The 22,838-nt window shown below is 41.7% G+C and overlaps 1 protein-coding gene across 2 annotated transcripts; it reads left to right on the top strand.

The window, feature by feature from the left end:
- Nucleotides 1-22,824, top strand: LOC138811409 (serine/threonine-protein kinase PLK4-like). 2 transcript variants are annotated; one of them, XM_069999152.1, is made up of 16 exons: nt 1-283; nt 1,435-1,530; nt 2,462-2,557; nt 2,772-2,886; nt 6,989-8,006; nt 9,843-9,940; nt 11,842-12,182; nt 14,381-14,485; nt 15,080-15,182; nt 16,244-16,393; nt 17,289-17,422; nt 17,500-17,591; nt 17,752-17,899; nt 18,639-18,761; nt 20,955-21,061; nt 22,668-22,824. In XM_069999152.1, exons 1-16 carry the CDS (start codon nt 254-256, stop codon nt 22,765-22,767), a joined length of 2,856 nt encoding a protein of 951 aa, XP_069855253.1. In that variant the 5' UTR covers nt 1-253; the 3' UTR covers nt 22,768-22,824. The 2 variants fall into 2 exon arrangements, with proteins under 2 accessions (XP_069855253.1, XP_069855252.1); XM_069999151.1 differs by lacking the exon at nt 1-283 and adding an exon at nt 1,279-1,333.
- Nucleotides 22,825-22,838: the final 14 nt, after the last annotated feature.

The raw sequence follows: 22,838 nt of genomic DNA on the forward strand, positions 1-22,838 counted from the left end.
ACGCGCGGCCCCTCCGCGTGACGTCACGCCGGCCGGGCCCGTCGGCTGCGGGCGCGAGATTTTCAAAATGGGGGCGCGGAGACGCCGCCCCGGCCTCAGGTGTCAGGGAGACTTGTCGGTGGCGTCGGCGTCGTCGCCGGGAGCGGCGGCCTAGAAAGCAAAGCCTGATGGGCGCCAAGCCCGGGCGGCTGCTTGGAGCGTTACCTCGAAGGCGCTGCGCGAAGCGAGCGAGCCCGGGCCGCCGCCTGGGAAGATGGCGACCTGCATCGGCGAGAAGATCGAGGTGAAAGGCTGCGGGCTGCGGGGCGGAGGGCTGCGGGCTGCGGGGCGGGGGGGGCTGCGGGGCGGAGGGCTGCGGGGCGGGGGGGCTGCGGGGCGGGGGGGGCTGCGGGGCGGGGGGGCTGCGGGGCCGGGGGGCTGCGGGGCGGGGGGCTGCGGGGCGGAGGGCTGCGGGCTGCGGGGCGGGGGGGCTGCGGGGCGGAGGGCTGCGGGGCCGGGGGGCTGCGGGGCGGGGGGCTGCGGGGCGGAGGGCTGCGGGCTGCGGGGCGGGGGGGCTGCGGGGCGGAGGGCTGCGGGGCGGAGGGCTGCGGGGCCGGGGGGCTGCGGGGCGGGGGGGGCTGCGGGGCGGAGGGCTGCGGGGCGGAGGGCTGCGGGGCGGGGGGCTGCGGGGCGGAGGGCTGCGGGCTGCGGGGCGGGGGGGCTGCGGGGCGGAGGGCTGCGGGGCGGAGGGCTGCGGGGCGGAGGGCTGCGGGGCGGAGGGCTGCGGGGCGGAGGGCTGCGGGGCGGAGGGCTGCGGGGCGGGGGGGCTGCGGGGCGGAGGGCTGCGGGGCGGAGGGCTGCGGGGCCGGGGGGCTGCGGGGCGGAGGGCTGCGGGGCGGAGGGCTGCGGGCTGCGGGGCGGGGGGCTGCGGGGCGGGGCGGAGGGCTGCGGGGCGGGGGCTGAGGGCTGAGGGCTCAGGGCCGGGGCTCAGGGCTGAGGGCCGGGGCTCAGGGCTGAGGGCTCAGGGCTCAGGGCCGGGGCCGGGGCTGGGGCGCGGAGGGGGAGCCCGCCGAGGTGGCCCCGCCCCGCCCCGCCCCGCCCCGCTCCGCCCCGCGGGGCGCGGGGAGGTCCCGCGGCCCGGCCTGGGAGCGGCGGTCCCGCCGAGACTGCGCGCCGAGGGCCGCCTCCCGCTTCCCTCGGGACGGCGGTTGGCCGCGGCGGGCCGGGCCGCGGGTTCGGGGGCGGGGGATGGGGCTCGCAGCTCTCCCCGGGGCGCCGCCCGGGCCCAGCCAGGAGCCCGGGAGCCCCGCGAGGCGCCAGCATGCCCGCCGCCCCGCGCGCAGGCCGCGTCCAGGTGCTCGCGTCGCCCCTCCGCCCGCTGCCCCTGCCCCCGGCCCCTCCCACCCTTCCTTTCTCCCGAGCGTTATCACATGTGTCTGATCTTTAATTTTTAAGGACTTTAAGGTTGGAAATCTGCTGGGGAAAGGATCGTTTGCTGGTGTCTACAGAGCTGAGTCCATCCAGACTGGTTTGGAAGTTGCAATCAAAATGGTAAGACTGTACTGATGAGTGCTTCTCCAGTACAGGGCCTGCTGTTGGGGATGTCACTCCACCAGCCGGTTCTTTCATTGTGATGTAAAGACTATATGTACACAAAAGACTAGGACCAAGTCCAGTCATTGAGCTTGAGAATATTTGAGGAGAGCTTGACCTTGCTTAAATGGTTTAACTTTATTACTGTTTCAGTAGAGCTGGTAGGGGTTGTAATTATGCATACTTGGAGTTGGGTCAAAACCCAGTAACTTTAAGCAATCCAGAGTACTAGTCTTGAGTGTTAGAAACCAGTCTAATAAACTAAAATAAACATGAGTTATCTCCCTGGTGGTAGAACTTACAGGTAGAGTGCTTGCCTAGCATGAACAGAGTTGGTAAGTCCTGTCTCTAGGAATTTAGAACAAAAGAAAAATTAACTATCAAAACCCGTTATAAAAGGAAAGAGGACTTTTTGTGTAAAGATTTAAGTTTGGATTTTTTTCCCCTAAGGTTAGTAGAAGTATGTTATTAAATTATTTATATTGAGAAGAGGGTATTAGAATGCAAAAGACAAAATTATTGTCTGCTCTGCAGGTTGCCTGTTGCTCTGGAGAAAATCAGTAGGGCATATATAAAAAGACCCCAGTCTGTTTTGAATTACTTCTAGACTTTCAATGTTGGCTTTTTTTGTTTGTTGGGTCATGGGGCTTGAGCTCTAGGCCTGGGGCTACCACTTAAGTCTACAGCTCCAAGAGTGGTTTTCCCGTGGTTAATTGGAGATCAGAGTCTCAAGGAGTTTCTTGGCCCAGCTGGCTTTCAACTGTTATCCTTAGATCTCAGCCTCCGGAGTAGGATTGCAGGTGTAAGCCACCGGCACCCAGATCAATGTTGACTTTTAACAACTTTGTAAGTTTTATCATCAACATTTAAACTTCTCTGCTATTTTTAGATAGATAAGAAAGCCATGTACAAAGCTGGTATGGTACAGCGAGTCCAAAATGAGGTGAAAATACATTGCCAGTTGAAACATCCTTCTATCTTGGAGGTGAGTTTACAAGTTCTATAAAAGTAGGTAAGGATAATGAATCATTTTTTACTTCCTTAGATTTTTGAGATAGTCTTGATATGTAGCTCAAACTGACCTCAAACTTAAAGTTCTATTGACCTCAGCCTTCTGAATGCTAGAATTACAGGTATGTACTACTACCAGGCCTAAGACTATATTTTTGCATAATTTATTATAACCTTTTACATTTCAGCTTTATAACTATTTTGAAGACAACAATTATGTGTACCTGGTATTAGAAATGTGTCATAATGGAGAAATGAACAGGTACCTAAAGAACAGACGGAAACCTTTCTCAGAAAATGAAGGTAGGCTTCTTTGTCTCTTCTTTCCATCTCCTTCCCTCCTTGTTTTTGGTAAGATAGACATTTTGCCTTTCAGAATATGGTTTTGAAGTGTGCTGTTTTATAGTATTTAGTAAAAGTATTCAGTCATTGCTATAGGCTAGAAAAGAAGGTTCCCTTTTGTGTCCCCCAAAAGCTGATAGGTTTTATAAACCACTAGTTACTGAAGCAAGAAATTTGTCGTCCCCCCCCCCCAAACACATTGTAAATTAAAACAACTTAACCTTTGGTAGTCATTTACTATATATTCTTTCTAGTCTGCAAAGTTTTTTTGAATGTCATTAATGGCTGTAGTGTAGGCCAAGTATAACCATTACAATAATTTATTACTGAAAATGTATAAAATTCTTTCCTGAATGCCCTCAGCTTATCACTCAACTTCCAGTTATACTCATCTTACTCTGATTTACTAAGTATTTTGAAGTAAATTTGTATTTTTAGACATACGAGTATATTTACGAGTATATATACGAGTATATTCAAAATACAAACTGAAAACATGAGCACATCGTCACATCTAATAATTCCTTACTGTGAAATAGAAGATGAACTTCCTCCTCTCTTCCCCATTTCTCTCTTTTTTTTTTTTTTTTTTTTTGAGGCTGGTTCTGGGTTTGAACTCAGGGGCCTGAGTATTCTGAGTATTGTCCCTGATCCTTTTTGCTCAAGGTAAGCGCTCTTCTTTTGAGCCACAACTCCACTTCCAGCTTTTTGGTGGTTAACTGGGTATGAGTCTCATGGATTTTTCTGCCCAGTCTGGCTTTGAACTGTGATTCTCAGTTCTCAGTCGCCTAAATAGGTAGCAAAATAAGTATGAGCCACTGACGTTGGCTCCCATAATTTTTTTTCTCATAACTTTTTTATAGTTAAAATTAGAGTCAAAGTCTATAATTATCAAACTGATTTTTTTTATCAAGTTATATTGCTCTGTTAACAGTGATTACAGATGATAAACTGGAAAGATGTATATCAGTAATTTTCTGTACTTTCTTGTGTGTGCTAGTATCAGGGCTTGAACTCAGTGCTTCGAGTTACCTGGTGCTTGGTCGTGGCTGTCTTGCTATCACTTAGCAAGACACCTTCAGTTTGGCATTTTGCTGGTTAATTAGAGATGGAATTTCCAGACTTTTCTGCCAAGGTTGGCTTTGAACTTGGATCCTCCATTACCCAGCTTCCTGAGTAGCTAGGATTATAGATGTGAGTCTGTGGTGCTATGCTGAATTGAAACTATGGGGTTAACTAGCATGCTTACAGAAATACAGCCTTCTGAAGAATAACTTGGAAACGTACAGGAAATAAAAGCCAGCACCATGGCTTATATCTGTAATCCTAGCTACTCAGGAGGCTAAGATCTGAGGATCAGGGTAAGCCAGTCTGGGCAGAAAAGTTTATGAGAATCTTATCTCCCATTGACTAGCAAAAAATCGGAACTGGAGATTTGGCTTAAATGATAGGATGCCAGCCTTGAGTGAAAAAGCACAAGTTGAGAGGTCCTGAGTTCCAGCACAAAATAAAAATGTTGAGACATATAGGATAAAACAACAGCAAAAAAAAAGGCAAGTGAGTCAGAGGCCCTGAGTTCAGTACCAGCACCAAAAAGAAAAAACAGAATCATTCTCCAACCCACTGAATCTGTACTTTGTTTTTTAAAGGGGACTTGGATTTGAACTTGGGATGGGCCTTGTGCTTGAGAGGCTTGTTTGCTTGGTGGTGTACCATTTGAACGCTTAAATAGTTTTTTGCTGGTTGACTTGGAGATGGGTGCTATGTATTTTTGCTTTACTCTGACTGGCTTCAAACCATGATTCCCTGAATATTCGCCTCCTGATTAGCGAGGACTATAGAAATACACCACCAACCAGGTGCTGGTGGCTCATGCCTGTAATCCTAGCTACTCAGGAGGCTGAGATCTGAGGATCACAGTTCAAAGCCAGCCCAGGGAGGAAAGTCCCTGAAACTCTTATCTCCAATAAGCCACTCAGAAAACCAGAAGGGGTGCTGTGGCTCAAGTGGTAGAGCACTTGCCTTGAGCTGAATTGCTGAGGGACAGTGCCCAGGCCCCGAGTTCAAGAGAGAAAAAAGAAATAAGCTACCAGCATACAGTTTGATTGTATATCTTGAATACCCTTAAGAATGAATGACTATGAGAAAGCCTCTTACATACACATAAGAGAACAAGTATCTAGAAGAATGTTTATCACTGTCTTCGTGAACTTGGAATACCACAAATGGACCTAAAGGTTCCTCAACAGCAAGTAAGCAAAAGGAAGACCTGTATCACTACAAAATTATCTGTGAGAACTGTTGTAAAATTGGGAAAATAAGCTGTATATTTAAAATTAGCTTTAAAAAATTTTTTTGTTGTTTTATACACACACACACACACACATATTTGCCAGTCCTGAGTCTTGAACTCAGGGCCTGAACACTGTCCCTAAGCTTCTTTTGTTTAAGGCTAGCACTCTACCACTTGAGCCACAGCGCCACTTCTGGCCTTTTCTGCTTATGTGGTACTGAGGAATTGAACCTAGGGCTTCATGCATTCTAGGCAAGGACTCTAACACTGAGCCACATTCCCAGCCCTCAGTTTTATATATATATATATGTATATATATATATAATTTTTAAAAAAAATTTTTTGTTGGTCATGGGTCTTGAACTCTGGGCTTGGGCGCTGTCCCTGTACTCTTCAGCACAAGGTGAGTGCTCTACCACTTGAGCCACAGTGCCACTTCCAGTTTTCTAATGGTTTATTGGAGATAAGAGTCTCAAGGACGCCGGGCGCTGGTGGCTCACGCCTGTAATCCTAGCTACTCCGGAGGCTGAGATCTGAGGATCCTGGTTCAAAGCCATCCTGGGCAGGAGAGACCGTGAGACTCCTATCTCCAATAAACCACCAGAAAACCGGAAGTGGCGCTGTAGTTCAAGAGGTAGAGTGCTCGCCTTGAGCTGAAGAGCTGAGGGACAGCGCCCAGGCCTAGAGTTCAAGCCCCACGACCGACAAAAAAACCCGACAAAAAAAAAAAAAAGAGTCTCAAGGACTTTCCTGCCCGGGCTGGCTTTGAACTGCAATCCTCAGATCTCAGCCTCCTGATTAGCTAGGATTACAAGCATGAGCCACTGGTACCTGGCTTAAGTTTTATATTTTTAAAAGTATTCATTGCAATGTGTAGATTTAAATGTATGTAAATATGCAAAAGAAAAAATTTAAAGATATACATAAGCTTGTCAGTGAATAATTTTTGGGAGAGTTTTGGAGCCATCAAAGGAACTTTCTTTTTTTATAAGTTGTATGTACTTAATTGTGCAATTACAAATTATTACTTTTTGCTGGGCGTGGGTGTTCATGCCTATAATCCTAGCTACTCAGGAGGCTGAGCTCTGAGGTTTACTGGTCAAAGCCCACCTTAGGCAGGAATATCTGTCATATTCCTGTCTCCAGTTAGCCATCAAAATGGCAAAGTGAAGTTGTGGCTCAAGTGTCAACATGCTATCTTTGAGCATAAAAGCACAGGGAGATTGCCTAAGACCTGAGTTCAAGCCCTAGGATAGACAAAAAAAGTAATAATAATTACTCTTCAGTTATTTTGGAATTCTCTTTAGTTACCTTTATAATTTAGCTTCCTTTGTAAGTAGAAAGCTTATCAGTTGCAAATGGCAAAGAATAAAAGCAGTGCCTAGTTTTCTTTTAAAGGGAATCCAGTATTGTGATATCAGCAGAGTGGTATTTTGGTTGATAAATCTATGTGTAAGCTACTATTTATCTGTACTCAATAATATACTTTTCTTTTTCAGCATACATTAGTTTTACAAGGAGGTTCCACATGTGCATATGTGTATTTTGATCAGCCGTACCCGGTCCTCTGTCACTCTATACTATCCCACTGCCACTTTCCAAAAGTTTTAACAAGTTTCATTGTTGTATTTTCATATATCCAAGCAAACTCTGTAAACTAGTATTTTAATAAAATTCTTTGGCATTTGTAGCAAGGCTTCATAATGTATTCTGAATGCTGAATCTCTCAGATTTTCCAGATTGTAAGTTCTCCTTTCTTCATCCTCATAGCTCGACACTTCATGTATCAGATCATCACAGGAATGTTATATCTCCATTCCCATGGTATATTACACCGGGACCTCACACTTTCTAATCTCTTACTTACTCGCAATATGAATATCAAGATTGCTGATTTTGGACTGGCAACCCAGTTGAAAATGCCACATGAAAAGCACTATACACTTTGTGGAACTCCTAATTACATTTCCCCAGAAATTGCAACTCGAAGCGCACATGGACTTGAGTCTGATGTATGGTCCTTGGGTTGTATGTTTTACACATTGCTTATTGGGAGACCACCTTTTGACACTGACACCGTCAAGAACACATTAAATAAAGTGGTAATGGCAGATTATGAAATGCCAACTTTTTTGTCAAAAGAGGCCAAGGACCTTATTCACCAATTACTTCGTAGAAATCCTGCAGATCGTTTAAGTCTGTCTTCAATATTGGACCATCCTTTTATGTCTCAAAGTTCAGCAAAAAGTAAAGATTTAGGAACTGTAGAAGACTCAATTGATAGTGGACATGCCACAATTTCTACTGCAATTACAGCGTCTTCTGGTACCAGTGTAAGTGGTAGTTTATTTGACAGAAGAAGACTTTTGATTGGTCACCCACTCCCAAATAAAATGGCTGTATTTCCAAAAAGTAAAAATTCAAGTGACTTTTCTTCAGGTGATGGGAGCAGCTATTGTACCCAGTGGGGAAATGATGAACAAGAAACGAGTAATAGTGGAAGGAGAAGAGTAACCCATGATGCAGAAGAAAGGCCACATTCTCGATACCTTCGTCGAGCCCATTCCTCTGATAGATCCAGCACTTCTAGTCAATCTCATGCAAAAACATACATGATGGAAAGATGTCACTCAGCAGAAGTGCTTTCAAAGTCCAAAAGATCAGGAATTGATGAAAATGAGCAGAGATATTCAACCACAAGCAGTGATGTGAATGTTTTTCACTTCTTTAAAGAAAAAACATCCAGTACTTCTGGATCTTTGGAAAGACCTGATAACAACCAAGCAGTGTAAGAACTATACCAAAAGCATTTTATTTTCTGTAAACGTACTAGCATGAATATGAAGCCACATCTAAATTACGGGATGTCCCAGGGCAATGAATATTGATTTTTATGAGAGGCAGAACATAATTTTTGAATTATGGTTAAGGAGTCTATTTATTTTTGTGGTACTGGTGTTTGAACTGTGTTAAGAAGGTACTCTACTGCTTGAGTCATGCCTCCAGCTTTTTCTCTTTGTGGCATTGGGGTTAGAGCTTAGGGTCTCACAATTCTAGTGCAGTGTCATTTGAGACACACTCCTGTCCCTGATTTAGAGAAGAGTCTGTCTGAGCTGGCCTCAAACTTCTGAGTCTCAGCCTCCCACATACCTAGGGTAACAGATATTGGTCACCAGAGTTCAACTCTGCTCTTATTTTATGTGTCTGAATGTGTCAGTATTGGGGCTTGATCTCTTCCTTAGCTTTTTTACTTAAGACTGGCACTCTACCACTGGGGCCACACCTCCACTTCCTGGCTTTTGGCTAGGCAATTGGAGATAAACGTCTCCTGGACTGACTTGTCAGGGTTCTTGGAACCAAGATCCTTAGATTTCAGCTTCCTGAGTGGCTAGGGTTACAGTCGTTAGCTGGTTGTGTGGCTGCCGTGGTTATTTTGGTGATCAGACCTTGCTTTTGCTAGGCTTTCTATAACAAGTTGGAGCGACAGGTACACTACACCATGCCTAGCTTTTTCTCTGGATTGTCTCAAATGACAGTCCTCCCAGATCTCTGGCTCCTAACTAGGATTGTAGGCATGAGCCTATGGGTTCCAGCAGTTCAGGTTTTTGAAAAAATGAATGTAGCTGGATATGGTCCTAGAGTAGGAAGGTGTTGAGTTTGAGGCCAGTGAATTCAAGGTCAGTTAGGATTATAGTAATACAACTGTCTCAACCAATCTCTCCCTGTAACAAGGCAAAAAAATGTGTAAATGACTTATAGAAGGTTTAATTTTTAGACATTTTAATTTTTTAAAGTGGAGCAGGTTTCTGTGATGCACTATATATTTAAAATCTGTTCCCTAAAGTACTCTAAGAACTGCACAGATTAGAAGGGTAGGGAACATTGCTCCCATGGACTGTAATAAGGCCCTGCCAAAGCAACTGCCACATTTGAAAGTCAGTAAATCTAGTGGCTTTTTCAAGAGAGATGGTTTAGGCCTGGGAATGCTGTTGTAAAATACCCAAATGGTCCTTTGCAGAGAAAAAAAAAAAAAATCCCTCGGCCCTACCCGACCAGTAGAGCTGAGCCTTAGGAGAGGATAAACCATGGTACTGACTGCTTTTACCTTGAAAATGTTTATTTTTTTGTTTATTTATTTTTGGGTCTGGTCGTGGGGCCTGAACTCTGGGCCTGGGTGCTGTCCCTCAGCTCTTCAGCTCAAGGCTAGCGCTCTACCACTTGAGCCACAGCGCCACTTTCGGCTTTTTTCTTTTTGCTTATATGGTGCTAAGGAATTGAACCCAGGGCCTCCTGCATGCAAGGCAAGCGCTCTACCACTGAGCCACCTTCCCAGCCCTGAAAACGTTTATTTTTTTTAATAGAGTTATTTTTCTTTGTTTAATCTTGTGACAGATTTTATACTTAAAATACGAGAGTCTTTCTAGAGATAGTTTAATTCTATTATTTTTCTATAGTTACTTTTGAAGTTTTTGGGTATTCACATCTTTCTCTTAGTGTATCTAAAGTTGCATGAGGGCTGAATAGCAATTCTGTTTTATCTTAGCAAAACATCCTTCCCCCCAAAATAGAAAGTTGATGGATGATTTATTACTTAATGGGATTTTTCTTTTCTTCCCTCCTTTAGCTCTAATCATCTTTGTTTAGGGAAAACTCCCTTTCCATTAGACCAGAAATCTCAGATGGAAATTGTACAACAATGGTTTGGGAATCTGCAAGTAAATGGTAAGGTTTTTTTTGTTTTTTGTTTTTTGTTTTTTTGGTCGTGGGGCTTGAACTCTGGGCCTGGGCGCTGTCCCTCAGCTCTTCAGCTCAAGGCGAGCGCTCTACCACTTGAGCTACAGTGCCACTTGCGGTATTCTGGTGGTTTATTGGAGATAGGAGTCTCACGGTCTCTCCTGCCCGGGCTGGCTTTGAACCGCGATCCTCAGATCTCAGCCTCCTGAGTAGCTAGGATTACAGGCGTGAGCCACCAGCGCCCGGCTGTAAATGGTAAGTTTTTAATGGAAAATTAGTGACCTGGAATATTTGTATTTTCATGAAAAACATTTCCAGGGGGCTGGGAAGGTGACTCAGTGGTAGAGTGCTTGCCTTGCATGGATGAGGCCCTAGGTTCGAGTCCTCAGCACCACATAAACAGAAAAGGTGGTGCTGTGGCTCAAGTGGTAGAGAGCTAGCCTTGAGCTGAAGAACTGAGGGACAGAGCCCAGAGCCAGAATTCAGGTCCCAGGACCTACCAAAAAAAAAAAACATTTCTAGTAAATTTCAAAAATGCTATAGTGCAGCAACTATTAGTGCATATTTAGAACATTTACTGTAAGTCAGCTCCTGTTTGTACTCAACATATATGATTAATTCACTAAATTCAAATAAAAAACATGAGGAAGATGGCATTATTATCCTAATTTTACAGGTGAAGTGCACAGAACTCAGTTTACAGGTGTTACACAACCTATAGAGAAGCTAGAATTCTAAGATACATCCTAGCTCAGCAGCTTTACTTCTGAGCCTTTTGCTCTTAAAGCTTCTCTATCATAAGCATCTATTGACAGTGTCCCCACAATATTTTAAACATGATTTATTACAACTTGAAGGTGAAACGGACATTGTAGTCTAGAAACCTCACTAAAAAGCTACTACAATTATAAAGCAGCTGTCACCAAGTCATTGTGGATGGAGTGTTAATAGTCCTCCTTAGTGAACATAACACTCACAGAAGGTGAACTGCAAAACAATGATGGGGAAATTAACAAACATATGGAGAGGAGGAGATTTTTTTTACTAAGTGTTGTATTACCATGTTTACAAAGAGTCCATAATGAGGCTATAATTGAAGGGGACAGTTAAGTCGCCTCAAGTCTACTCATTTTACAAAAGAAATCGATAGGATTTTCAGATGCCTAAAATGGAATTACTCTTTTCATGTGTATTTGTTGGAGGTAAGTCAGGTTTGTTTTTGTCATGTACATAATCATACACTTCTGTTTATAAGTATTTTCACTTGGTAATGTGAATTTTGAGATGAAGAAATCACCTTTTTATAACAGTATAGCAGTACTCTTTCACTTTTAAAGTATTTTACTTGATACAAAATTCTTTTGTTTAAGCCTTATAAGAAAACAATTGCTGTAGACTTTTAGAGCTTAGTAATTGAAAATTTTCAGGTAATCTAGTTGTATAAAGACCTTTGCAGTAATAATAATATGGACTGTAAAGTGTAAAATACAAATTGATCAAGTTCAGTAAGAACTTCTTAAAATATTGCTACAGGCACATATGTAATATTAAATATTAATAATAAAGCTATTAATGTAGCATTGCTTTTATTTACACTTTTTTCTAGGTAAAGATGGATTAGACATCTGAGTATAAAAGGAACAAATGTATATATTTTTCATATATAGAATGATCATCTGAGGCTCTTCTCAAATCTGCTTTTGTTTGTTGAAACAATGCTTTGACTTAGTAGGTGACTCTGGTTACATTTTTTACCTTAATTGAAAATTTTATCTTAAATATGTGTGTATTATATGTATATAATTATGTGTATAGTAGTTAATATGGTAAGCACATTTATGTCACTTTGCAGTAGTTTACTAAACTGCCTTTTTCACTGTGTATTATAGCTCACTTAAGAGAAACTGCTGAGCCCAACAGGATTAGCCCACACCAAGATTTCCAGGGATATCCAGATTGGCAAGACACATCAAGAAATGCTTGGACTGATACTTCTGAAAATGCACATTCTGTAAAACAGCTGAACACTATAAAGTATATGACTGCACTTCACAGTAAACCTGAGATAATTCAACAAGAACCTATTTGTGGCTTAGATACTCCTGAACAAAGCAAGACCAGGGGTATGGAGTCAGCTTTGGGTTGTCAGAAACGTACATTACGAAGCATTACAGCTCCTTTGATTGCTCACAGGTTAAAACCAATCAGACAGAAAACCAAAAAGGCTGTGGTATGTCTCTTTTTTTTAAGTTACTATTTATTATTTTTCTTACAATTTAGTTCTTATGAACATAATTTTTAGTCACTTGTGGAGAATGTACATGATAAACTTATTTAAAAAGAAAGAAGACAATGTAATTCTGTGCCTCTATCAGAAAGAATGGCATTGCCCCGTTTGTTAGGAAATGGAAAGACTTGGAAAAAATTATATTAAGTGAAGTAAGCCAGGCCCAAAGAAACATAGGTCTCATGGTTTCCATTATTTGCAATAACTAGGATATGTCTGAGACAAGCAGAAAAGGTCAGATAAGTTGATGTTAGGTGAAAATAACCCCAAGATAAGGATTCAAGTGTTTTTTTTTCTTTCATGCGATTGTATCTAACATATTTATAAGATGATTTCTATGTTTCTTTGTCCCTATGTTTCTATGTCCCTCCCCCACGGCATAACCCCTGCTTTCACTGTATTTGATTTTGGTATAATTTGTGGAGGGGAAGGGAAAAAAAACCAAATCGTTTAAATAGGGATACAGGTGGACCCATTGCAACAATGAGGTGTACACATCCTTATGTGGAAAAACGAACTTTACAACTTTGGCCGGGGGGTGGGGGTGAAGTGCGGGGTTGGGAGGGTGGGAGATGGGAAGGGGAAACAAAGGAGGAGGCAACAATGCTTGATGAGAGATGTACTCATTATCTTGCCCTGCAATTGTAACCCCTCTGTACAGTACTTTCACAATTTAAAAAAAAAGGGAGAAAAAAGATTTTGAGTATTCATGGAAAAATAGCTCTTTTTTTCCCTGTTTTGGGGGGTTTTGTGTGTTCTTTGTTGCTGTTTGTTTTGAGACAGGGCTTCTGTGTAGCCAAGTCTAGAACTTTTGGTCCTGGTGCTTCAATATATCAAGGGTTGGGATTAAAGGTGTGCACTAGCACCTAGTTGTTCCCTTTAGCATTTTAAGGGTGGTGAATTGAGCAGCCAGGCACTGGTGGCTCTCAACCACTGACGAGGTTGAGATCTGAAGCCAGCCCATGAGTCCATGAGACTCCACTAGAGAGAGAGAGAGAGGGAGAGAGAGAGAGAGTGTGTGTGTCTGTGTGTGTCGTGTGTGTCTGTGGGGAGGGGAGGGAGCCCTGAACTCAGTCTGGGCACTGTCCCTGAGCTGTTTTACTCGACTAGTGTTCTACCACTTTGAGCCACAGCTCTAAACAGTTGGTTTATTTTTGTTTATGTGATACTGAGGAATTGAACCCAGGGCCTCAGTCAGAATGCTGAGCAAGCACTCTACCATTAAGCCACATTCCCTGCCCTTTATCTCAAATTAACCACCAAAAAGCCAGAAGTGGAAGTATGGCTCAAGTAGTAAAGTTTTGAATTTTAAGTTACGACTTTTAAAAAAGTATTTGACTGAAAAACATTTATTTATTTATTGTTTTTTTTTTGGTCGGTTGTGGGGCTTCTGAACTCTGGGGCTGGGCGCTGTCCCTCAGCTCTTCAGCTCAAGGCTAGTGCCCTACCACTTGAGCCACAGTGCCACTTCCAGCATTTTTCTAATTATGTGGTGCTGAGGAATCGAACCCAGAACCTTGTGCGTGCAAGGCAAGCACCCTACCACTGAACCACTTTCCCAGCCCCTGACTGAAAAATATTTTTAAAATGATGCTGACAAAATACTGTGTTGAATATTTTATTCATCGTTCTGATCAGTGAATTGACTTAATATTAAACCCCTTGACTTAATTTTTATTTCTGCCTTTACTTCAACCTCCAATCAAAAAGTTAAAGTGTAAATTTTTAACAACTGAAACTCAAAAGGAATTTGTATGTTTATGTTTAGAATTTTAAAATTGTATGAAGTAGGAATGATTTTTTTCCTTTACAAATTAATTTTCTTTCTGTTCTTTTCCATTGAACTTACCTTGCCTTTGTCTGGCTTTCTATTGTCTTTTCAAAGTCCTTATTCTCCACCCTACCTTCTGTTTTCTTTTTGCTCATTGGATATCATTTCACACTTCATTATACATCTTTACCTCTCCACCTTCTGGCTCAGATGTGCTCATATTCACCTCTAGTCTCGACTATTATTGTGAAGCAGCTACTTGATTTTTGACTTTGATGTTTGTTTCTGTTATGGTTAAGTACTTTTAAGTATCATAGGTTTAGAGATGTCCTAATAAGATAATTACTAATAATTTTTGTTATTTCTTTAGGTGAGCATACTTGATTCTGAGGAGGTGTGTGTGGAACTACTAAAGGAGTGTACATCTGAAGAATATGTGAAAGAAGTTCTTCAAATATCCAGTGATGGGACTATGGTGTGTAGTTATTTTTATGATCTTGAAGCTTCAAATTGTGGCACTATTTAGCATTGCAGTTTACCTTCCAGTATCAGTATTTTAATATGATTATCTTTGGAATTCAGAAATTAATATAATAAATATTTATTTAAATAATGTAGCTTTAAAAACCTGTAGAGAAGTCAGACGTGTGTAGCTTATGCCTGTAATTCTGCCTATTCTGGAGGCTGAAATACAGAGGCTCTCAATTTGAAAACAGACCAGGTAGAAATGTCTGAAAAACTCTTATCACCAAAACAACCAGCCAATGCCAGACTGGAGGCATAGCTTAGGTATTAGAGCACCAGGCAAGCAGTGGAAGCCCTGAGCTCACACCTTAGTACTGGCAAAAAAGAAAAAAAGTATAGGTGTAGGGCTGAAATAGGGACCTTGCCTCTAGGTATGAGGCTTTGGCAATAAAATCTGTAGTTTTGGTTAAGTTTTTTTAAAAAAAATTAGAGAATACTTTAACATCTTTCAAAAATTAATGTTTTTATGTTTGAACCCTCTATATTTTTGGAAACAGTGTAGTACTCATGATGTACACTTAAAAATCTTGAAAAACTTTTACAGGTCACTGTATACTATCCAAATGACGGAAGAGACTTTCCTCTTGCTGATAGACCTCCCTCGCCTACTGGCAACATTAGTACATACAGCTTTGACAATTTACCAGGTATGTAAATTTTGTTGTTGTTGTTGGTGGTGGTGGTGGTAGTGGTCATGGGGTTTAAACTTGGGGCCTGGGCATTGTCCCTGAGCTCTTCTGCTCAAATGTAGTGTTCAGCCACTTTGAGCCACAGCTCTACTTCTGATTTCCTGCTGGTTAATTGGAATAAGAGTCTCATGGACTTTCCTGCCCAAATTGGCTTTGAACCACAATCCTCAGATAGCAGCCTTCTATGAGTAGCTAGGATTACAGGCATGAGTGAGCAGCCTGTAGATAAGTCATGTGTGACACTACATTTGTATTTCTAGGTGTGGTGTCACATGCCTGTAATCCCACATTCAGGAGGCTAAGGGAGGTGGATCCTAGCTAAAAGTGAGTTCCAAGATAGGCCTGGAACACACAGTGAGACACAAAAGAAAAGTTAACAAAACAAGCAGCAATACTCATACTCTTAATCCTAGCCACTCAGAAGGCTGAAATCTGAGGATCCCAGTCTGAAATCATCCTCAAGAGAAACTCCAATTAATTAGTAAAAAGAAGCTGTATTGGAGAATTGGCACAAGTGGTAAGAGCACCAGTCTTGAGTGAAAATGCTGAGTGAGAGTACAAGAGTCTGAGTGCTGGCACAAAAAATATGTACAACTTGGGATTGGGATTGTGGTTTAGTGGTAAGAGTGCTTGCCTAGAATGCATGAGGCCCCATGTTATTAATGGTTAGGGAAATAAGTACTGAATAGCACAATTCGTTGAAATGACTTTTAGAAGCAAGTAAAATCTGCCTAACCTATCTGTATCAGAATCAAATAAGGGGCCTGGGGATGTGGCTTAGTAATAGAGTGCCTAGTATGCATAAAGCCCTGGGTTGGAGTCCTCAACCACATAAACAGAAAAAGGCAGAAGCGGAGCTGTGGCTGTGATAGAGCACTATCTTTGAGCAAAAGATGCTCAGGGACAGTGCCCAGGCCTAGGACCGGCAATAAAGAAAAATGGGAAAATAACTCAAATAGGTAAAACTGTATGTCAAATCAACTTTTACTTCCTTAATATTAGGTAATTTTTCCCCTTAGAAAAATACTGGCGAAAATACCAATATGCTTCTAGATTTGTACAACTTGTAAGATCTAAGACTCCCAAAATCACTTATTTTACAAGATATGCTAAATGCATTTTGATGGAGAATTCTCCTGGAGCTGATTTTGAAGTTTGGTTTTATGATGGTAAGTACTATTTCGAAATGGTATTTTTCCTTTGTGTTTGTAATTTAGTAGTTTGCACACACACACACACACACACACACACACACACACACATATATACTATGTAATACACATTTTATATATTCATATAAAATATGTAGTACATATACAATCTCCATTTATATAAATTATACAGTAAGTATACTATGTGTTACGATGTTTTAACTAAAATTTACTTACACACATATCTTCTGTAATAGGTGTACATGCATAGTAGTCCTTTGTCCCAATCTAGCTCTGAATCCAGATTGATGATACAAAAATTGTGCAAAATAAACAGTATCTTCTTTCTTACTAGAAACTCAAATTGACATAAACCAAATTATGACAGCCATAAATGTGTGTGTGGGGGGGGGGGGGAACAGATAATTTGTAATAGTCCTAGTCCTAGAGATTGAATTTAGGGCCTGGGCTTTGTCCCTGAGCTTCTTTATATGCTCAAGGATAGTGCTCTACCACTTGAGCCTCAGGGCCACTTCTAGCTTTTTTTTTTTTTTGAGTAGTTTATTAGACATGACAGTCTCATTGACTTTTTTGCCCGGGCTGCCTTCAAACCATGATCCTCAGATCTCAGCCTCAAAAGGATTACAGGCATGAGCTGCCAGTGCTTGGCTAACATGGTGTACTTTTAAATCATGAATCTCTCTTAAGTAGATATGTATGTATACATATCACACAGTGCACAAAGCATGATGGCTGTCTTTGTTATGTTTTTGTATAAGAGCAGTGATTTTTTTTTAATATAAAAATATCAGTTAAAGCAGAGAAAAATGGGTGACCTATATGATTGGATATTTTTAGTCTAATTTATAACATAAAAATGTTGGCAGAAATTATAATTCTGCTAATTTTTTAGGAACAAAAATACACAAAACAGAAGATTCAATTCAAGTGATTGAAAAGACTGGGCGATCTTACAGTTTGAAAAATGGAAATGAAGCTAACAGCTTAAAAGAAGAAATAAAAGTATATGTGGATCATGCTAATGAGGTACCTGCCTACTGAAATTAAAAAGTGATTACAAGTTAAGTAAGTAAAATACTAATAGCACTCTTCTTTTGAAATAGGGTCATCATACTTGTTTAGCACTGGAATCTATAATTTCAGAACAAGAAAGGAAAAGTAGGAGTGCTTGTTTTTTCCCAATAATTATAGGAAGGTAAATATTTAAAAATTCTAAACACGTCTTAAACACATGTCTAAAATGTCTTAAGATACGTGTAATTCTTAAAAGAAGAGTTTACTGTTTGCATTACAAATATTCCTGTTTTCTGTGGAAAGTTTTAATGGACTATATCGACATTTCTTTTTTTCTTCAGAAAACCTGGTAGCACTGGTTCGCCTAAGGCCTTATCACCCTTTCCTTGTGTGGGTGCCAACTGCTCAGTGAGAGACAGACCAGCTTTGAACAGATCGCTCATGAATCGTGCGGCCTCTCCAACACAGGGACCCACGCTTAAACCGTCTGTAAGTAAATACATTATTTCTGAACTTTAAGCCATTAGTGATTGCCTGACACTCTGAGTAAATTAAAATTTGATCTTGGGGGAACATAGCTCTAGGGTTCCACGTGTTTATCATGTGTAACACTCTGGACTTGGTCCCCACAATCACAGTCAGTAAATTAGGGGGGGAGATAGAGAGATGAAACTATATAAATTTAGAAGAACTCTGTTAAGTAGGGATGTGGTTATGTGTTCTCACATTTGTATTCTTATCTGCATCAATAAAAACATTCCTTGGGGGAAAAAGATGAAAGACATCTACCAAAATAAATATAGCAGTATATCATGCTATCTGTCTAATGTGCTGGAACAGGAGCTTGAACTTGGGGGTCTTGTGCTTTCACTTGGCTTTTTCTGCTCAAGGCTGACGATCTACTACTCGAGCCAAAACTCCACTTCCTGACAGCTTATTTTAAGTCAGGTGCCAGTGGTTCACATCTACAGTCATAGCTACTAAGGAAGCTAAGAGGATTATGGTTTGAAGACAGATGGGGCAGGAAAGTCCAAAAAGTCAGAAGTACAGCTGTGGTTCAAGTGGTAGAGCACTAGCTTTACCTAAAAAGAGCTCAGGGATAGCACCCAGGCCCTGAGTTCAAGCCCTCAGACTGGCACCAAAGGAAGTTTGCTTTAGACTAATAAAAATTCAATGAGTTTCCTCTTTAGATGGCATTGGCCTATAAAATCCTGTCCTTTGTTTATAGGTGGTTACCCTGGAAGGCCCTGGCCACACAGCTACAGTTTCTAATAGTGTAAAAGACTGTCTTCCGAAATCGGCACAACTTTTGAAGTCTGTTTTTGTAAAAAATGTTGGTTGGGCTACACAGGTGAGAAGTTTGTAGGGAAGTGAATTTTCTCAGATCAATTTCATTTGGTTTTCACTAATTAGCCAGTTATCTGAAAATATAAATTATTTTAATAATTTGTCTATCAGGAAGCTTTTATACTTTTTTACATTGGTAATATTAAAATGTAATAATATGTAAGTAGAGGCCAAACAACAAAATAAATGAATCTTCACTACTCAAGAGGTTGAGATCTATGAATATGAACTTTGAAACCAGTCTGGACTGAGAAATCTGAGAGTCATGTATCCAGTCAATCAGCATAAAGCTTAAATCTTAGCTACTCAGGAGGCTGAGATCTACGAACAGAGGTTTAAAACCAGCCTGAGCTGACAATTTTTTTTTTCTTGCCTATCCTGGGACTTGAACTCTGGGCTTTGGGCATGGTCCCTGAGCTCCTTCTGTTCAAAGCAAACCGTCTACCACTTGAACCATAGTGTCACTTCCAATTTTTTCTGTGATTAGTTGGAGGTAAGAGTCTCACGGGGACTTTTATGCCTAGGCTGGCTTTGAACTGCTATCCTCTGATCTCAGCCTCCTGAGTAGCTAGGATTACAGGCCTGAGAGACTCTGATAGCCAGTTAGCCAGCAAAAAGCCCAAAATGACCATGTGGTTCAAATGGTTAAGTGCTAGCCTTAGGTAAACGAGCCAGGTGAGAGTGCAAGGCCCTAAGTTCAAGCTAGTACCAGCACAAAAGAAAAACAATTAAGAGGTCATGATAATTTGAAATTGAAGAGTGTATGGACTGGGAAGGTGGCTCAGTGGTAGAGTGCTTGCCTAGCATGCCTGAAACCCTGGGATCAGTTCCTCAGTATCACTTAAGTACAAAAGGCCAGAAGTGGTGCTGTGACTCAAGTGGTAGGGTGCTAGCTTTGAGCTGAAGAACTCAAGGACAGTGCCCAGGCCCAGAGTTCAAGCCCCACAACTGACACAAAAAAAAACAAAACAAAAACTAAGTCAAGCTGGACACCAATAGCTTACACCTGTAATCCTAGCTACTCAGAATACTAGGCAGGAAAGTCCATGAGATTCTTACTTAATCGCCAGAAAACCAGAAGTGGGGCTGTGGCTCAAGTGATAGAGCACAAAGAGGCTCGGGGGCAGTGCCCAGGCCCCAGTTCAAGTCCCACTACCAACCAAAAAAGAAATGTTAAAATTATAGCTCATCATAGTAGTTTTACAGTCTCTCAGTACTTGTACTTTTGTACACTTTGCTATCTTTGAACTGTGTCCATGTGTTTGTTTTTTTTCCTGTATACTTTGTGTCTTCCTGTTTGGAAAAGAATAGTAAATATTAATGACTAAAAGAAGTTTCCAAGGCTACGGTACATCATTCTCATTCAGGACATCCATTCTTGAGGCCTAAGTACAAAGGGCTTTGTTTTTCCTGAGATCCTTCTTGATGAGAAGTACTATATGTGAGACAAAAAGGAAAATCCTGCTTAGATAACCTACTGGAAATTAGTGAGCAGGATTCATTTAGAATCATTTAAGTATTACCGTGCCTTAGCTATTGAAGGAATGGTCTAGCTGGGTGCCTAGCTACTCAGGAGACCGAGAACTGGAGGGTTGTCATTCTGGGTCAGACTGAGAACTAGAGGCAAGCTTCAAGTAGAAATACAGGAACTGGTGGGAGCAAACAAGCCCAGTGAGAGCATGAAGCACAAATAAATTAAGGAATGATCTGGAAAAAGACAGTCTCAGTGTGGGGGGGGGAGGGGAGGGGGAGATGAGAGGGCAGGGATGGAAGGGGAAACAAAGGAGGCAACCAATGCTTGATAAGAAACGCACTCATTACCTTGCTCAAGTAATTGTAACCCCTCTGTACGGTATTTTCACAATAAAATCTTATCAATAAAAAAGACAGTCTCAGTGCCAAGGCCATTATAAGTCCTAAATTTTTAGTTATGGAACTTAGAAGTTTATTTTGTTTTCTTTGAGATGGTCTATGAAGTCCAGGTTAGCCTAGAACTCACCCAGGCTGGGCAGGAACTCAAGATTGTCCACCTTCAGCTCAGCTTGGATAATTTTTTTTAAGCTATGTAGAGGACAGGGCATGTTCATGAATGAATGAATGACAAAAACAACATGAAAACTTAGGATAAAACTATATACCTTTTAAGAAAACGAGACCTCTACTGTGTAGTTACTTTGTATGCTTGTTATTTTTCTAGTTAACTAGTGGAGCTGTGTGGGTTCAGTTTAATGATGGGTCACAGTTGGTTGTCCAAGCAGGAGTATCTTCTATCAGCTACACCTCACCAAGTGGCCAAACAACTAGGTAAGTTCTTTAAATGTTGGTTGAAATGCAACCTTTTCCTGTAAGTTTGCTCTTGCTGTATTAATATAAGTGATTAATAAAGCCACTGTTCTTGTGTTTTTTGTCACGGGGACTGAACTCATGGCCTGGTCACTGTCCATGAGCTTTTTCTTTTTCTTGGCTCAAGGCTCTACACTTTGAGCCATCGTGTCACTTCTTGTTGTTGTTGTTTTTTTTTATGGTTAACTGGAGATAGGAGTTTCATGGACTTTCCTGCCCAGGCTAGCAGCAAACCACAAACCTCAGATCTCAGCCTCAAAAGTAGCTAGGATTACAGGCGTGAGTCACCGGCGCCCAGCACTATCTTAATAATTATATTCTCTAAAAACTTCATTATTCTCCACAGCTCAATCTTTTAAGTATGTCTTTTATGATTACTGATTATTTACATTAATGCACAGAAGTTGGTATGAGTAACCTTTCCATAATGCACTTGAATGGTTAAATTCCTTATCACCTTATGATTCTATAGAAGAGGCTGACCCACAATGGAAACCTTTTGTTACATGTGTATATATGCAGTACTGTCCCTAAGAACTACTCTTATAGTGAGTAGTATACCTAACATGGAAACAGTAATCTTTTTATTTTATTGTTGGTTATGGGGCTTGAACTCTGGCCCTGGGCGCTGTCCCTCAGCTCTTCAGCGTAAGGTGAGTGCTTCATCACTTGAGCCACAGCCCACTTCTGGTTTTCTGGTGGTTAATTGGAGACAAAGAGTCTCATGGACTTTCCTGCCCTGGCTGGCTTTGAGCTGTAATCCTCAAATCTCAGCCTCCTGAGTGGCTAGGAAAACAGGAGTGAGCCACCAGTGCCCGGCTTCTGTGGTCATTTTTGAAACTTAACATTTAATAGAAGTGATTTCAATGAATCCAGATTTACAGCTTTAGAAATCAAAATCCTTTTTTATATAAAAGCCTGTTATTTAAATGTTTAGAAATTAATGCCTGTATCCTAACTACTCAGGAGGCTGAGATAACAGGATCATGGTTCAAAGCCAGCCCAGGCAGAAAAGTCCATGAGACTCTTTTTTTTTTTTTGTCGGTCATGGGGCTTGAACTCTGGGCCTGGGCGCTGTCCCTCAGCTCTTCAGCTCAAGGCGAGCGCTCTACCACTTGAGCTACAGCACCACTTCCGGTTTTCTGGTGGTTTATTGGAGATGGGAGTCTCACGGTCTCTCCTGCCTGGGCTGGCTTTGAACCGTGATCCTCAGATCTCAGCCTCCTGAGTAGCTAGGATTACAGGCGTGAGCCACCAAGCGCCCCAGCGCCCAGCTTCCATGAGACTCTTATCTCCAGTTAAACACTAGAAAACCAGAAGTGGAGCTATGGCTCAAGGCAGTAGAGAGAAAGCTCAAGGACACTGCCCAGGTACCTAGTTCATTACTGACAGAAAAAAAGAAAAAATGGGGTTTGCTTCATTCATACAGGTATCTATTCATAAATAATTGTATTGTTTTTCTTCAGATGCCTGTATCACTGAAGAAAGCATTACTTAAAAATATAATGTGGTTTTAAAAATATTGTTAGAACCAAGTTGTTTTTATATTTCTCTTTGCTTCACTTAGGTATGGAGAAAATGAAAAATTACCAGAATACATCACACAGAAGTTACAATGTCTTTCTTCCATCCTTCTGATGTTTTCCAATCCTTCTAGTTTTCATTGATCAAAAAACTTCTTTTAGATGTCTACATTTAATAAACAACTTTTTGGCTGGCTTTCATATCAAGTGATTTT

This window comes from Dipodomys merriami, unplaced genomic scaffold, assembly GCF_024711535.1.
Source record: "Dipodomys merriami isolate MVZ:Mamm:240054 unplaced genomic scaffold, mDipMer1.0.p SCAF_525, whole genome shotgun sequence".
NCBI classification, from domain to species: domain Eukaryota; kingdom Metazoa; phylum Chordata; class Mammalia; order Rodentia; family Heteromyidae; genus Dipodomys; species Dipodomys merriami.